At 36.7% G+C, this 18,305-nt stretch overlaps 2 protein-coding genes across 2 annotated transcripts; both read left to right on the top strand.

Annotated features, from left to right (window-relative positions):
• The first annotated feature begins 545 nt into the window (after window positions 1–545).
• On the top strand, window positions 546–7,695 carry LOC662874 (myosin 7B). The gene is made up of 9 exons (XM_008194912.3): window positions 546–662; window positions 714–974; window positions 1,023–1,207; window positions 1,295–2,744; window positions 2,795–3,628; window positions 3,868–4,203; window positions 4,250–4,482; window positions 4,532–7,349; window positions 7,399–7,695. The coding sequence occupies exons 1-9, from the start codon at window positions 636–638 to the stop codon at window positions 7,609–7,611; spliced, it is 6,357 nt and encodes a 2,118-aa protein (XP_008193134.1). The 5' UTR covers window positions 546–635; the 3' UTR covers window positions 7,612–7,695.
• Window positions 7,696–10,386: 2,691 nt separating this feature from the next.
• Rcd-1 (Required for cell differentiation 1) lies at window positions 10,387–12,104 on the top strand. Its single transcript, XM_968922.5, has 6 exons — window positions 10,387–10,710; window positions 10,760–10,897; window positions 10,949–11,126; window positions 11,177–11,371; window positions 11,424–11,515; window positions 11,574–12,104. The coding sequence occupies exons 1-6, from the start codon at window positions 10,598–10,600 to the stop codon at window positions 11,749–11,751; spliced, it is 894 nt and encodes a 297-aa protein (XP_974015.1). The 5' UTR covers window positions 10,387–10,597; the 3' UTR covers window positions 11,752–12,104.
• The last annotated feature ends 6,201 nt before the right edge of the window (window positions 12,105–18,305 follow it).

Consider the following 18,305-nt stretch of genomic DNA (forward strand, 5'->3'; position numbering starts at 1 on the left):
ATATAATATAATATAATATAATATAATATAATATAATATAATATAATATAATATAATATAATATAATATAGTATGATATAATATAATATAATATACAAAAGTCTATTTGTTTGAATCCACATTAACTGAGAAGCCCTCTGCAAAAAACTTAATCCAGAAGGAAGGTATGACAATGCAAACACAATATTGGATTCGAAATCACCAAAAATTTTGCATAAGAATCAGTTAAAAAAAAATGTGTGTCCTCCAACCTAGACGTACAAATAAATGATGAGCGCTGCTGATGAGTCCTGTTGACGTAGAGTCCATAAAATATGTGACAGCAAATGACTTGTACACACTTATCTTGAAATAACAAAAATTCTCTCCCTTAAAGGAGTTTGAAAAGAACAAAAACCTAAATTCCGGATTCTTCAGATGTCCAGAAATGTCTATAGATAAAAGCGTTTAAATATAATAGTGAAACAATCGTCTCAAAATATTTTGTTAGTCACCTTATCAGAAAATCTATAGCAGATTCAAAGATTCGGTTATCACAAGCTGATAGTAAAATATTTCACAATAGCCGCGATTAAACGCCATCAGTTAGGCGATCAATTTTGCTAACTATGTGTGTTTTTGAATCATAACTAAAAATGTCGAAAACTAGTGGTCTCGTTGTGGTATGATTTTTCCAAATCTGATCAAAAAACCACAAAATTGTGATATTGTAGGGGGACCACATCTGGATCCAACCCGTGACAAATGGGGAGTTTGATATTTTAATCGGTGGTAAAATAACGGGAATTGAAGAACGCCGAATTCGAGCCAAAGATGACGACGGAAACGAAATTTCCATATCTCACCAGCAAGTCGTCAAAAATATGCACGTATCGTCGGTGGAAGGTGTGGAAGATATGATCAATTTGGGGGATTTACAGGATTATGCTATACTCAGGAACTTGCACAAAAGATACAGAAGTAAAAATATTTACGTAAGTTGTGAAATAATCTCAATGGGGGTGCCAATAACGTGGTTTTAGACTTATATCGGTTCGATGCTGGTTGCTATTAACCCTTACGAGGTTTTACCAATTTACACAAACGCCCTGATTAAGGAATACCGAAATAAAAAATTAAACGAACTGCCGCCTCACATTTTTGCGATAGGAGATAACAGTTATGTTGATATGAAAACGAGCAGAAAAGACCAATGTGTAGTCATCAGGTTTGTTATCTTATCTCGAACGCTTCTGTTGTATCAACCGATCGATTAATCAATTAGCACAATGATTGATGTTTTATTCAATTCTAGTGGCGAGTCAGGGGCCGGAAAGACCGAAAGCACCAAACTAATCCTTCAATATCTAGCGTCCACCAGTGGACAACACTCCTGGATCGAGCAACAAATCCTCGAAGCCAACCCAATTATGGAGGCTTTCGGAAACGCCAAAACGGTCCGCAACGACAATTCGTCGCGTTTTGGCAAATACATCGACATACATTTCAACAAATCTGGCAATATCGAGGGCGCCAGAATCGAGCAGTACCTCCTCGAGAAAAGCCGGATAGTTTCACAAAACGACGGCGAACGCAACTACCACATTTTCTACAGCATGCTGGCTGGACTTAGCAAAGAGGAGAAAAAACGGTTCGATTTGACCGAACCTGACCATTACGTGTATCTGAAAGGCGGGCGAACTTTGACGTGTCAAGGACGCAACGAAGCCAACGAATTTACAGACATTCGCGGAGCGATGAAAGTCCTGAATTTCACGGACAAGGAAGCTAACGATATTTTCCAGTTGTTGGCTGCAATTCTCCACTTGGGGAACTTGAAGTTCAAGGCAGGGACGGCGTCAAACACCGAATCGTCTGAAATTCAGGACGCCACAGCCGCGGATAAAATCGCACGACTTCTGGGGAGTAATAAATTTGATCTGGGGGAAGCCCTCACGAAAAAAACCATTTTTGCGCATGGAGATAAAGTCATTTCGACTCTATCGCAAGAACAAGCGTCTGAGTCGAGACATGCCTTCGTTAAAGGAATCTACGGCAAACTCTTCATCATGATTATCGAAAAAATCAACTCGGCGATTTACCAACCGAAAGGTGCGTCCAAAACTTCAATCGGCGTTTTGGACATTTTCGGGTTTGAAAATTTCAAGGTTAACAGTTTTGAGCAGTTGTGTATCAACTACGCCAACGAAAACTTGCAACAATTTTTCGTCCAACATATCTTCAAGCTGGAGCAAGACTACTACACCAAAGAAGGCATCAATTGGAAAAACATCGCTTTCGTCGATAATCAAGACGTGTTGGACATGATTGGAATGAAACCAATGAATCTGATGTCGCTAATTGACGAAGAATCGAAGTTTCCCAAAGGGACAGACTTTACAATGTTGGCGAAACTACACAACACTCACTCGGCGAAGAAGAATTATCTCAAACCAAAGTCCGACGTCACTCCTGCTTTTGGTGTCCAGCACTTCGCCGGTCCTGTCTACTACGACGTGCCTGGCTTTTTGGAGAAAAATCGGGACTCGTTCAGTCAAGATTTGAAGCAGTTGATACAGGAATCAAACAACGAGCTGCTGAAGCAGATCTTCGCGGAGGATTTCCAGCAAGAAACCAACACGAAACGGACCATCACCCTGTCGTCGCAGTTCAGAAGTTCGCTTGATATTTTAATGAAAACTTTGAACATGTGCCATCCCTACTTCGTCAGGTGCATCAAACCAAACGAGGAGAAAAAACCACAGGTTTGTTCCCGTTTTGTTGTTTCAACGTTGTAAATGTGGATTGTGTTTAGGTTTTTGACAGGACGCTGTGTTGTCGCCAGCTGCGCTATTCCGGAATGATGGAAACGGCGAAGATCCGCCAAGCTGGTTACCCCATCCGTTACACCTACAAAGACTTCGTCGACCGCTTCCGCCACTTGGGCAAAGCGATCCCCCCAAGTACGAAGGGCGATTGCAAACAATCAACGAAGAAAATCTGCGAAACGGTCTTCCAGAACAACGAAGACTTCCAAATGGGGCACACCAAGCTGTTCCTCAAAGCCCACGACCACGAGTTCCTGGAGCAGGAACGCAGCAGGATCTTATCAAAGTACATCCTCGTGCTGCAAAAAGCCATCCGGGGCTGGATTTTCAAACGACGTTTCCGGAAACTACGGGAGGCGACCATCGTTTTCCAAAAATACTGGAGAGCGAGGGGCTATCGCACCAAGTTTCTTACCATCAGAAATGGCTATCAGAGGTTGCAAGCGTCGATTCGGTCCAGACAACTTACGCATTCGTTTGGGAAGGTCCGGAAAAATATCGTTCATTTGCAGGCAGTTGCCAGGGGACATGTGGTTCGGAATAAATCGCAGTTTGGGCGAATTTATGCGATAGTTAAACAGCGAAAGGTCGATGAACAAAATATGAAGAACGCTGGCAACAAGAATTATAGAATTGACGCCGAGACCAAAATGCAAAAGAGTTTGGCTGAACTAAACCGGGAGTACACCTTGAAGTTGAAGCAGCAGGAGGAGGAAGAAAACAAGGCGAAGAAACTGGTTGATGATGTCTTCGAGTTTCTCAAAGATCCGAACCTTCCAGCCACTCCAACCGACATCAGGAAAGAAAATGACGCGTTTATTGTAAGTAACACAAGGAATGTCCAAAGTGTAATAAAATAAACACCACACAAAGTCTTCAATTTTATTTAACAAAAATCGGAACATTGTATAAATTGGAACAGAATTCCACATTCTTTCAGTAACGTTGATCGCAATGTTCGGTAGGCTACTGATTTTGAATATTGATTTCAACGGATCTAATCAATATCCTGATAACCCACTTAATAGCAGCTATTTTTACCTCCTGATAACTCTTGCAGGAGCTGCTCAAGGATGCAAAGTCGGGCGAAAAAGACAAAACCTACGACGAAGAACAGGAAGACTTGTCAGCTTACAACTTTGCGAAATTTGCAGCGACTTACTTCATCAAAAACACTAATCATCACTACTCCAAACGTCCACTCAAAGAATCTTTACTTGATTTACCAACGCCGGACGATATTATCGCAGCGCAAGCTCTCTGGATCACCATTTTGAGGTTCATGGGGGACTTACCGGAACCCAAATTTGAAAATGCAATCAAAACCAACGAATCAGTCATGACGCAAGTGTCGCAAACTTTGAGTCGGAGTTTCACCAACCGGAAGGAGTATCAGGTTAGTCCAGTTTTATTCATCCGTGTTTCTCACTGTTCGAGTTTAGGACATTCTGAAAGATGAGAGAAAAATGGCAAGCTTGACCAAATCCGAAAGGAAGAAACTAGTAAGTATGACTTTGAGACGCAAGAACAAGCTGTTGGAAGACGTGCGACAAGGGCTGGTTGAGGACAACTTTGCGGCCGAAAGCTACAACGAGTGGTTGAATAATCGCAGAGCTACGAACTTGGAAAAGTTGCACTTTATAATCGGGCACGGGATTTTGCGACCAGAACTGCGGTATTTTAACACTGTTGACTAACATTTTGACCGAATTTAATTTTTCTAGTGACGAGATCTTTTGCCAAATTTGCAAACAACTAACCAATAACCCGACCAAAGCCTCACACGCCCGTGGCTGGATTCTGCTCTCGCTGTGCATCGGTTGTTTCCCTCCCTCCGACAGGTTTCTCAACTACTTGCGCGCTTTCATCCGGAGTGGTCCCCCAGGTTACGCCCCGTACTGCGAAGGCCGCTTGAACCGGACTTTCAAAAACGGCGCCCGGACGCAGCCCCCCAGTTGGTTGGAATTAATGGCGACAAGAAACAAGAACCCGATTTCGCTCAAAATCACGTTTATGGACAACAGCGAGCAGGAGGTTGAGGTGGATTCAGCGACCACGTCTGAAGAGATTTGCAAAGAGATAGCAACGAAACGCAACTTGAAGGACGTTTTCGGTTTTTCGCTGTTTATCACGCTGTTTGATAAAGTGATGTCGTTGGGGAGTGACTCTGACCACGTTATGGATGCGATTTCTCAGTGTGAACAATACGCCAAAGAGAAAGGTCAGTCGGAACGCAACGCTCCTTGGAAGCTCTTCTTCAGGAAGGAGATTTTCACGCCGTGGCACAACGCCGCTGATGATTCCGTTGCCACGAGCTTGATCTACCACCAGATAATACGAGGGTTGAAGTTTGGGGAGTACCGCTGTAGTGTTGAGGGCGACGTGGTTTCACTAGTGGCCACCCAGTATTACGTCGATAATGGGGCCCAACTTAACCCGGAAATTTTGCATACCAGAATCGGGGAATACATGCCGACTTATTTAGTCAAGAAAGGCCAAAAGAACTTGGACGAGTGGGAAAAACGGATCAAGGATGCCTTCTCCAAATTACTCTGCGTCAAAAACAAACTCCCAGCGATTAAAGCCCAAGAATTCATCGTCAAATACGCCAAAAACACCTGGCCTATCCTCTTCTCAAAATTCTTCGAAGCCATGCAGACTGGCGGACCCGAGCTTCCGACCAAAACAATGATAATCGCTGTCAACTGGACGGGAATTTACATGATCGACGACCAGGAGCAAATCCTCCTCGAGCTGAGCTTTTGCGACGTCAGTTCGGTCAGTTTCGAGCGAATCGGGCGTTCGCACTTGCACAAGTTCGTCCTGACCACGGTCAGAAACGAAGAATACGTCTTCGTAAGTCCCGACGCCGAAAATATTTGCACCCTCATCCAGTACCTTCTGGACGGCTTGAAGAAACGGTCGACGTACGTGGTGGCGATTCAAGACTACAAACACCAGACCAACGCTCCGTCGTTCCTAGCCCTCAAGAAGGGTGACCTAATAGCCCTGAAGAACGGCCTTAATGGCGAAGCCCTGATGTCGGCCACTTGGGGCTACGGGGAATGCAACGGCTCCGTTGGCGATTTCCCGACCGAGCACGTCTACATCCTCCCAGCCATCACGCAGCCCCCAGCTGACATTTTAACAGCGTTCAAAAAAGAGGGTGTTTTTGGGCCGAAAAAGCCCTCAGCACCTGTCCTGAACACGATGCAGAGGCTGAAACTCTACACTTTGGCCCACTACGCCAATGAGCACTTCCGAGCCGGGAAGAAACTCGTCAATTCCAAACCGTCGGTTCTAACAGCGGCGCGAAGAGCGTCCCGTGAAGAGCTCTGGAAGTACACCAATGAGCCAATCTACCAACCCCACCTCCAGAAACTCTTGACTGACGAAGACTTGAGTAAGGAAGCATGTTCGGCGTTCACCGCGATTTTGAAATACATGGGGGACCTACCGGCCCCCAAAGCCAAATACAGTAACGAGTACACGGATCAAATCTTCTCAGGGGCTCTTAAGAATGACATGCTCAAGGACGAAGTCTACTGCCAGATAATGCGCCAGTTGACGTTCAACCGGCTGTCTTTAAGTGAGGAACGCGGCTGGGAGCTGATGTACTTAGCGACGGGTCTGTTCATCCCAAGTGCCTCCCTAATGACAGAGCTGCACAAGTTCCTGACTTCGAGGACGCACCCCTTCGTTGAGCCGTGTCTGAAGCGGCTGCAGCGGAGCCAGAAGGTGGGCCCGCGCAAATACCCGCCCTATTCCGTCGAAGTTGAGGCCATCCAACACCGCAGCATGGAAATCTACCACAAGATTTACTTCCCTGACGACACCGACGAGGCCTTTGAAGTGGATTCCGTGACCAGGGCGTGCGACCTCTGCAAGACAATTTCATCCAGACTGGAGTTGGAATACACGGACGGGTTCAGCTTGTTTGTGATGATTTCGGATAAAGTGTTCTCGATTCCGGAGGATTACTTCTTCTACGATTTCCTCCACGAGTTGATCTCCTGGATGCGGCAGACGAAACCCAGCTGGAACAGTGCGGCACCGATCCAAGCCCAATACCAGGTGTTCTTCATGAAGAAGCTCTGGATTAACGCCGTGCCTGGCAAGGACCCAAACGCCGATCAAATCTTCCACTTCCACCAAGAACTGCCCAAGTATTTGCGAGGTTTCCACAAGTGCACCAAACAAGACGCGATTAAACTTGCCGCTCTGGTTCTCCACTCGAGGCTTGACAATGACTACAACCAGGCCCAAGCGGCCGTGCAGTACTTGAAGGAGCTGATCCCAGCAGATTTGGTCAAGGCTGCGAGTTCCTCCGAGTGGAAGAAAAGTATTTTAACCGAATTTAAAAAGCTGGGAGATATTAGCATCGAAAAAGCAAAGCTTCGATTCTTGGAAACGATTTACGAGTGGCCCACGTTCGGGTGCACTTTCTTTGAAGTCAAACAAACCACCGATCCTACTTTACCGGGTATTATTTTGATCGGGATTAATAAACTGGGTGTTAATATCTTGCATCCACAAACAAAGGTTTGTTGATTCGGTTTGGTTTGGTTTGTTGTAATTTTTTGCATTTTAGGATATTTTGGCCGTACATGAATTCTCAGAGTTGAGCAATTGGTCCTCGGGGAATACGTTCTTCCACCTAACCATCGGGAACATAATGAGGAAAACGAAGCTTTTGTGCGAAACGTCGCAAGGTTACAAAATGGATGATTTGATTACGTCCTATACCGATTACATTAAAAACACCGCGAAGAAGGAACAGGAAAAAGAAAAATTCTTTTTGTAAATGCGTAATTTTTATTTTATTGTAAATACATAATTGTTGGTGTATAATTCGTGACAATGATAATAAATAAATAATAAAACACAACTAATTCTTTTTTAATACAAAGAAACCACGGTAAGTACATAACTCTAACATTATTTTTGTAATTTGCCGCCATTTTGATGCTTAAATAGGCACCTTAAAGCACTCAACGTCATCAAGTACGATGTCATAATAGTTATTATTTGACGGAACTTTTTACGAAAATTTTTAGGTTGGCAAGAAACAAATTCGGAACCGTATTTTTGGAATTTCACAAATTTCAAGAGGCGTTCATGCAACAATACCATTGTCATCCAAACTCTTGTTTTTTGTCAAAACTTTAATAAAACACATATTTTAAATCAATATTTCACTTTCAAAACAGAAATTACCAACTGTGACGAAATTCCATAAATCGACTAAAATAACAATTTTTGTTTAAAAACGGCAAACAAAAGGCAAATTACAAAAAATAGTATAACTCGTTTTATAAGACCTTATACCACTTATTCTTTCAAAAAACTGAATTCGTGCTTTATGAGTGGTCTTATGGAACTTCTTTTTTAATATACTACTAGAATACAAAGACAAAAAAATCAGTTCACAGTATAATCGAATTACCAGAGATACTAAAACCAAAACACTTTTAAATAAAATAGAAACAAAAGAATTTGGTTTTGTTTATGACAAATCAGTTATTCTTGAAAACTTTGATACAATAACATTTGGATATTAATTTGATAAATAAATTAATGAGTAAAAGTTATCTCCAAAAAAAATGATTAAATTCATGAGTCCAATAAAAACTTTGTCATTTTCTGGAGCGTAGACCGTTTAGGTATGCACCGAATTTTTCAACTCACATAATTCCCTTAAATAAATTTCATCTTCGGCTTTGCCTCTGGGGTGGCCCTGCCAGTCTTTATCTTTTTTAGACATAAGTAGTTCTATATTAATGCTAATCCTCCATTTTTGCTATAACAAGGATAATCCTAACTTAATAATGTCAGTTCCCGGCGCCTCCACCATATTTTACAGGGTGAGATTAAAAGTCATGTGGGTGGTGTTGTAGAAAAGGTTTATTTACAAAAAATGACTACATTGAATGAGAATGCGTACTTACACACTTGGTACCACAAAATAACCACGATGTAACAAGACTAATCAACACCAAGCAGGACTAACCAGGACTAAACTGAACTCCCCAATATTCCGCGTTTTTATTACGTTTTGAGAAGTTGAGTCGACAGTATTGATGACGTTCTAGTGTTCCACTTATGAACGACATCGCAAATGAAACCTCTTTTCGAAACATAATTTTTGTTACAGAATATTAGATAATAAAAAACTGACCCGATTTCCGCGTATGTTACAATAATAAATACTGTTTCTCTTTTAAAGCTGTTAACCTTCATAAAACAAAACTGTGAATTTGTGGATATGATCGAAACGAATTCATTTTTGTGTTCAAGTGGCCTAATAGAAAAACAGGGCAAAATCTTTGAAAAAATGTTAATTAAAAATATGCTTTAAAAACGATGGTTTTTTCACGATTTTTTCTGATTTTCTGTTTACCTCTAAAAATAAAGATGTTTTCCTTAAAAAAGTAGCTGTGTTCACTAGGGGCCCCCTTAGTAGTTGAAAAGTATCGGTTCTTTGCATTTTTCTCATAAGCGGTAAGCATATCAGAAGAATGAGTCAGGTAAACGTTGTAGATCATGCAATCACCATTTTGAGATTTTGCGGCTTCAAAAGTTAAAGTGGTAAAGTCGTGTATAAGAAAGTGACTTGGCACTTTTTTTAAACGTGGTTTGCCACACAAGTGTCTCCTGATAAAGAAAAGTTGATTTGTTTCGAGATTTTATATTTTTTTATTTATTTTCAAAGGTTTATCCCTCGCTTTCCACGCAATATTAATTACAATCAATGTTGATTTGTTGAGTCCAAGCAAAAAAAAGTCAAAGTAACGTGCCGTGTTTTTCTACCTACTGGCAATAATTTAAATTTTAGTTTCAATTTAAACCTCTTATTTATTTTCACTCATTGTCCCAATTTTTGTGTTTTTCAACTAGCAGAACGTCTACCATTACCCAGGGGGCTATAATTCAATGAAAAACTGAAGACGTGAGATGCAACAAAAGCAAAGACAGAGTCATCCTTTTATGAATTAACGTAATTAACGTAATGATTGTTGTAAAAGTTGTAAGCATTTCGATTGGGCAGTTTGAGGTCGGCCATTAAAATTAGGGAGAAAACCAATTACTTTACTTTTTTGGATTCATTGAAGAATTACGTTTTTGGATATGATTGGTCCATTTAAGGTCGGCCATCATGATAACGTGGAAAACCAATCACTTTGAATTTTTGGACTCATTCATAATTTAATAAAATAAGAATGGTTAATTTAAATTATAAGAGCAGTCAATAAATAAACGGTTTTAACTCCTACAGATAAAACTACGCGTTCCAAACGAACCGTTTGGCCTATGCATCAAATGAATTGGGAGAAATCCAATTACCTTATTTAAATTGTTGGTTGCATACTTTATAATTAAAACGTGTTTTTTTTTTGTTGACCTAATTTTATTTAGTTCAATTTATGTCATACTTATTTCATTGATTTTTTTAAAACAAAAAATTATTATTATAAACACTTTTTATTTGAAATAATATAAAAAAACGGGTTCGCTTTAGCCAGACTTCGGGAGTGGAGTATTTGACGTCCGCTTGAAAATATCTGTCAGTTGTCAGTCTGTAATCTTGTAAAATTTGGGGTTGTTAAGGGTTGTTTGTAGTGTTTTCGTCTCAATTTTGTTAAAAATTCACTTCACACAACTAACGTACAAAACATTAAGTAATTGTTGAAAGCAAACGTTTTAGTTTGGAAGTAATTTTTGTGGGCATAGCCTAGCATTACAAAAAACGCTAATTTTGGAAAACTGTGGTCTTGTATCAAGCCAAAATCATGAGCACTCAACCGAGTCCAGCAAACCAAACCGTCGAACGCGAAAAGGTTTTCCAGTGGATTCTGGAACTCACTAATCCAGAAACTAGGGAGAATGCCCTTTTAGAATTAAGGTGAGCGTTTGTAGTTGTGGGCAAACGGTCCAATTTTGGCTATTTGTAGTAAAAAACGCGAAGTTGTACCTGATTTGGCCCCAATGCTGTGGAACAGCTTTGGGACAACGGCGGCTCTCTTGCAAGAAATCATCAATATTTATCCCGCAATAAATCCAGCCACGTTAACTGCTCATCAGTCCAACAGGTACCAAGCGCACAATTTGAGGCAAAACTACTTGTTTGTAATTTTTTGTAGAGTTTGTAACGCTTTGGCGTTGCTCCAGTGCGTGGCCTCCCATCCGGAAACCAGATCTCAGTTTTTGTTGGCACATGTGCCTCTTTTCCTCTATCCTTTCCTGCACACAGTTTCCAAAACTCGCCCTTTTGAGTACTTGAGACTGACAAGTCTTGGAGTAATTGGTGCACTTGTCAAGGTATTTTTCTGATTATTTTTGTTGGCAAAAAGTTTATTTTATTATTGTAGACTGATGAGCAGGAGGTCATTAATTTTCTTCTGACGACTGAAATAATTCCCTTATGCTTGCGAATAATGGAGTCTGGATCTGAACTAAGTAAAACCGTTGCTACCTTTATCTTGCAGAAGATTTTGTTGGACGACAGTGGCCTTTCATACATTTGCCAGACCTATGATAGGTTTAGCCACGTGGCTATGATTTTGGTAAGTTGTTACCAATGAAAAGTGAATTTTAGGTTTGTATTTGAATTTTTAGGGTAAAATGGTTTTGGTTCTGGCGAAGGAACCAAGTGCTAGGCTTTTGAAGCATGTTGTAAGGTGTTATTTAAGATTGTCAGATAATCCAAGGTACTAGATATTTTTCTTGTTTGTTTCAGGTTGTGCTAATTTTTCTTTGCTTTTTTAGGGCTAGAGAAGCATTAAGGCAGTGCCTCCCTGATCACTTACGTGACAACACATTTACCGTGTGTTTGCAAGAAGATAAATCAACGAAACATTGGCTTTCGCAATTGTTGACGAATTTAGAAACACCCGGTACTTCAGAATTACGTCAAGGGGGAATATCACCCTTGACGTCCCAATAGTTGAAAATTGTGATTTAATAACGTCTTTCTTTAGTTTAGTTCAAATATCAAATAACAGTAGAGTATGAAATGTTACTTTTGGACTAGGATTTACGGTGTCTTAAAGAACGAGACAGAATTTTGCAAATTTAGCAGTTTCCATTTATCAGATTCTGCCTTGTTTTTTAAGATGCCAAATGTCCTGGTTCACAAGTCACATTTTATACTCTACTAATAACGAAAGCAATCATTGTATTGTCCTTGTAAATATGCCAACAGATCATTTTACTTTGTATCTTGTTTATATCTTTTAGGATGCCTGATGTGTATTATTTAAATTTTTGTGAAAAAAATAAAATATATAATTTAAATTATGCTGATTGTTTAATTAAAAATACCATAAATTAAACTCGCTCCATAATAGGAAACCAAAAGGCACGTAATATCATTCGAAAAATAAAATTACTTCCCAGAGTTTCACTTTTTCTTCCGCCAAAAATTCTTTACATATTAAATCCTATTTAATTAAACAACTTTTTATATAGTATTGAGGGATATTTACGTAATAATTAATAACTTCAACATCTAACTCGAATTTAATTAATCTTTTGGTTTAACTTATGTCTATATGATTTACATTTTTTAAGTTTAACTTTATAATTGAAAAAAGTATCAAAGTGTACTCTAATTATAAATTCAAATGGTCATATGGTATTATTATTATTATTATTTTCCCTTATTTACTGGAAATGCACGACCAGTATAAATCACAAATTTATAATAGAATATAAGATAAGGTAAATAAAAGAAATCATCCAATGATTAAATACAGTGGCGAACTCTAGATTATCACATGCTAAATAAAACAAGATGGAGGGCAGTCGCTGTACTGAAGCGCCATCTTTTTATATAACAAGTCTAAGGATAAAGGCCAACATCCGTTTAAAAACATTCTAAATTCACACTTTTTCTACAAAGCTACTACTTACTTCAGTTGATAATTTGTTGTAACAAAGATTTCTTTTAATAAGAAGTGAATTTTGAATCGATATTAAAGCATTTTAATGCAAGTCAAAGATTCTTTATAAGTATTATCCCTAAGTCTATTACTAATCTCAAAGTGTTGGCCCCTATCCTTTTTATCTTATTTTTGTAAAAGTACAATTCCTTATACTTTTTATTATAATCGGGAATACCTATATCCCAGACTTTCCTCAATTTGTATACCTAAGCATTCTTAAAGCTTCTCTTAATGCACAATGATTTTTTTCTGTTCCTACTTTAGACAGGTACAAAGAAGAACAATTTCGATCTAATTGGCGGATATTTTCAGAAAGTTTCACAAAATAAGTTTCACGATAAATCTTCAGATAAATCTAGCGAAATAAAATCGGTTTTTTGGCTTGGTGTAGCCAAATTATGCAAATTAACAGTTTTTGCTTGCAATAAGTATTAAACTAAAACTAACTGAAACATAAAAAATAATTTTCGACTTTCGTAGATAATTTCTTGGTCTGTTTGAGCAAAAGTTTGCTAAGAAGGTGAGCTGTTAGATTAAAAATGTGATTAATTGACAAAAAACTTCAAAAAACTTCTTAACTTTATAATTATTACTAGACCCAATTGACACATTATCTAAGTAATCGGAATGTTTCGTAAAATAAATGAGTTTTTAGCTGAAAATAAGGTAGGTAAGTTTCGACATAATTCGGTGATTTATTGGCCTGTTTTAACGAAATTTTGTATGCGTTTTAATAAATCATTTGATTTTGAGACCTAATTAATTAAGCAAGTTTTAAAATCTTGATTTTTACAAACATCTTTCGTAGTTAATTTTTATTTCTTTATTTACAAGAAATGGGTCTTTTAAGAATGTTAAAAATATGAATTTTTACTACAGTAGAGCTCGGTTATAACGTAACAAACCCGGCATATAACGCATCCTAAAGGTATATAATAACAAATTTGGTTATAACGGTGGTTATAATGGTAGTTGTAACCGAACATCAGAATCTTACAACGAAAACTTGCTTTTTCCGTCCAATTTTTACATAAAAAGCAGTATATACGTCTCGGTTATAGCTATAACGTATAATAAACACATGCGGACTTATGTTACAATCTAAGAAACAATAATCATTTACGAAATATAGCATTATCAATATAACATTTCGACAGACACATGAACACACAAAGTAATCACAAATCTTTAAATTTTGCTACAAATGTAATAGTTATTATTGAATAGTTGGAAAATTATTAAACTTATTTAAAGATAGTTTCTTAGCGTCCACTCCCTAATGTAAATTTCGAAAATCTAGCCGGTGTAAGTTGCTCTTTAAATGAACAAAGAGCCACTTATTCTAGTGAGTTACACTCAAGTTATTCTATATAGAAGGTGAACTGCTGTAAATGTATCTTTCAAATAATAAATAATAATAATAATAATTTCGGTAAAAGCAGTGCAGTTTCTTAGCGTCCATTGTGGTGCAAATAGCGAGATCTTAGCATTAATTTTAATATGGGTTATCGTGGTAGCAGGTTAGTCATTTGCACCACAGTGGTTATTAAGAAAGTGAACGAATTTTAAGCATGTTTTCTTCGTATTTTTTCTGTAGATAATTTCTTATAATAAATATTAGTTAATCGAAATGTTATGATTTGTAAAATCATTATTCTAAAACAAACCATGCTTAAATAATGTTATTAGCAAAAAATTGAGCTCAAAATACAAAAAAATTGTTAGTACCTAATGATTGTTTTAAAAATCCAATTAAACCAAAAACAATATTTGAAGACAAAAAAAAACATTTTTAGACTTTCTGACGAGTTATGAAATATTTATCTCGTCATTTCCAACTTGCTGTTACATGGCTGTAGGTAGGACATTAGAGTTACCCTCAAGTATTTCCAGCCAGAAATTAGTGAAAAACAAGTTACTAACACTCCGCACTTAGTAGTAACTGACCAAATTTTAGTTTTTCCTTTAAAATGCTTTATTTTAAGTTTTTATGAGTCAAAATATTTAGGGTTCTTAAAAATGGTTCTCGTATTAATATCTTCAAATAACCAAAAACAAATTCACATGCTCTCTTTTAGTCAGTTGTCAAGAATTTTTACATGAGCCCATCAACACCATCCTGGTTCAAAGATCACATTTTTTTTATTATTAAGTTTATTGTTATTTTTCAGTTAAACTGCATTTTTCGATGATCATCCATTATTATTATCATTATTATCCTTACCTATAAAAATTAATATAAATAATTAATTTTTGTAATTAATTCAGAAAAAAATTGAAAGTTGAAAAAAATCTAATAAAAATCTAGTAGTCTTTGAAAGTTTTTTCCCATCATTATTTATTCCCAAGAGTCCACCACATGGCCAAAAGTATTTCGTTTTCCTGTTAACACTTAATGTTGATGGAAAATAATTTTCAAACAGGACTAGATTCTTTATAGTTTTCAAAATTATTTTCTGAAGTAAATAAAGCAATTGCCGCATCTTAAAAGACTTTCTCAAGAGCCCGAGTAGAAGAATGAATCCTGTAAATTAGTTTCAAAAATGTTACTTAAAACGGCTGCAAAACACTGTGGAAAATGGCGAAAATTGAACTCTTTTTATTCATAGTCTTGAGCATATTTTTTAGGCAACTCTTTCGCAAGATATTCCCTTGGATATATTATTTGATAAAAAAAGTTTCATCCGGTAAGCAGATGGGTCCCGGACGACCCTAATTCGGATCCTGTATGAACCGACTTAATACTATAGATTTTTTACTAAAGTCCGAATTAAGTAGGTATATTTTCTTCTGAAACCGGTAGATATGTGGACGAAGTCTTACTTTAATAGCTGTACAGTGGCTACAGGTATTTAATACTTATTACAATTAAGCTTCTATGTAAATATTAATAATAATTTTCCTCGTCGGTCTGTGTCCGCATTAAAAATTCTCCAGGACAGCCAAATTAGGGGAAGATGTAGGTAGTGTAGTAGATAGATGTGAATAGCATTCACCACCACCCTTATTAGTTTCCCGCCCGTTTTATAATGGCGGCTGGAAGACGCCAATGAAAATAAAACGCGGGAGAAACCATTGAGTAGGGGAAGTTAGACTCAAGGGTCGTTTACCCTTGGATGTTGCTGTATACGCATATAAAGTGAAAGTGAAAGTAAAGCGAAGGACAGAGAAAGTATTTTAATAAAGTATGAAACGTTTTATTTTTGACGGTCTCTCCATTAAACCCACATCTAGTACATCTATACTCTAAGTAAAGTGCATCATATCTGCACTTTAAGTTCACTAAATCGATCGGCAAGTGAAGCAAAAAATTGAAAAATAGTCATGAATAGTAATTTACTCGACGTGGAGTTGTATTTTAGTGAGCATTTCATACAAACGGGATTATTAAATAGCAACAGGACAAAATAATGTAACACGATCCTTATACAATAAGACGGCACATTTAAAAACAGATTTATCATTTTGTAACAACTAAAGATAATAATAAAAGCGGCTTTGAAAACCAGTTCGTAAATTCAGGGGCTCTGCAGAACAACCCACATTTAAAGTGTCTTAGATATTATAACACTGCTAAATTATGACATTAATGCTTGATTTATTATTGCAATAAAATTCTTCAAAATGTGCCACGTAATAACAATACGCTTCATTGCTTAATTTAATTTTTACTTTGTGATTGAAGTTATAGGGGTAACATCGAGTTGTAGCAACTTTACAAAACATCAACAACACACAGAGGGATGTGTTTCGAGGTATCACTTTATTGATCTCACTCAAAATAAATTGTGTGTATGTATAGACTGGAGTCGACGTTCGATGAGCACAGACTGTAGGAAAAACACAGTTAGAAAAAAAGAGAAGTTATTATACAAAAATATTTCCAAAAGAAATTAATTAATTTTGATGTAACTACCGAAGATTTATAAAATTGTTTATGGAATCATTAGGAGAAAAATACCAATTAGATTTTAAATTAAAGGCATGCTAACTTTAACAAATGATACTTATTTGAATTTTAACCGTTGTATGTAACACTAACCCCCGGTTTTTAAAACCTATCGTTATTAGATAAATTTTATCGATGCTAAGGAATAAGGAAGATTGTGTTGGTATTAGTATAAAACTTATGAAACGATAAAAATTATATTATCTAACGATAACTTGCTCTATTAGATAGAAACTGGGGGTATAAGACCTGATATTTTTGCGAATTTTGCTCCGAAAATGTCAGTAAGGTCTAGTAAATAAAAAATGGTCGTCTTGTTGGCATACCTTCATCATGCGTTGAAGAAAAAATATTTTAATTTTTATTTTGTTTAAAATTAAAATATAATGTCGTTTTAAACTTTAAGATACATTTATAAATAATGACGACAGGAAAATTACATTTTTTGTAGTGAAGCTCCACAGAAATTGAGATTTTCTGAATAAAAAATAAATGTTAGTTTTTATTGCTCCTAAGAGAGAAAAGTGTGAATAAAACCTACCGTTTCAAAAACAAAAAGACAGCTTGTGCTAAAGGTGAAATCTGCTAAATGTGTACCTATCTGTATCTCAAAAACTAACATAGTGTTTGCTAATATTAACTGTGTTAAAACTATAAAACGCCAACGTCGTATTTTTTTTATCAAAATTTGCTGTTATAAATTTTTTGTACTCATAGCTTTTAGATAGCTATGATTTTCCCGCAGTGCGGTGTTTTCTACTTTGCAAAAGTGGCTAAGGACATTTAATAGGTTGGTATCGCTACGTTTAGATAGAAACGATACTTTTTTTATGATAAGTGACAGTTCATGTCAATTTGATGATTGTTTGACCTGTTACCAACTCATCAGCAAAAAGAACTAAATTATCAAAAAAAAAATTTTTTTTTTGATATTTGTTACAAAAAATATTGTACCGAACTTGTTTGTATAGCAATTTCCAGTATTCACATTTCCTGCATCACTCGCTACGCTCGTACAGCAAACAAAGTGCTCATGTGGGAATTTTCCATTTTCCAAACTCGTAAGGTACGTGTAAACCCATTTCAAAGTTAACTAGATGATAATCATTTGAACACATCTTGTAGTTTCTACTAATAACAGATATCTAGTATAAACATTGGTATTTACATTTACAAGAAAGTAACGTAGGTAAGAAGGTAACAAAAAAATTAAAAACCTAATATTAGAATATAATAAGTTATATTTTTTTAATCCGCGTGGTATTTTTATAAAGGGTAAGTTCACTAAAAGTATCTATTTTTTTAGTAAGTATTTTCCAAAAACTACTATTAGTTTTTGGAAAATATAGGTAATGGAAAAGAAAAAAAACTCAGAGTTAGTTTATTAAATTAAATTAGTTTATTAAATACTTTATATTTTTTCTAAGCCGGTAAATTTTTTCAGAATTTTTCTACAATTTCTTGTAATTAAAATTAATTAGCTACAAAATTATTATTCCTTATGGCATCGAAGAACAAACGATACATTGGTAAATGTTTTGTGCAAGAAATCCTTAAAGAAATGTCGTTAGTCCCAAAAACAATTATTAAATAAAAATTTGAAGT

The sequence above is a fragment of the Tribolium castaneum genome, chromosome 5 (assembly GCF_031307605.1).
Source record: "Tribolium castaneum strain GA2 chromosome 5, icTriCast1.1, whole genome shotgun sequence".
NCBI lineage: Eukaryota > Metazoa > Arthropoda > Insecta > Coleoptera > Tenebrionidae > Tribolium > Tribolium castaneum.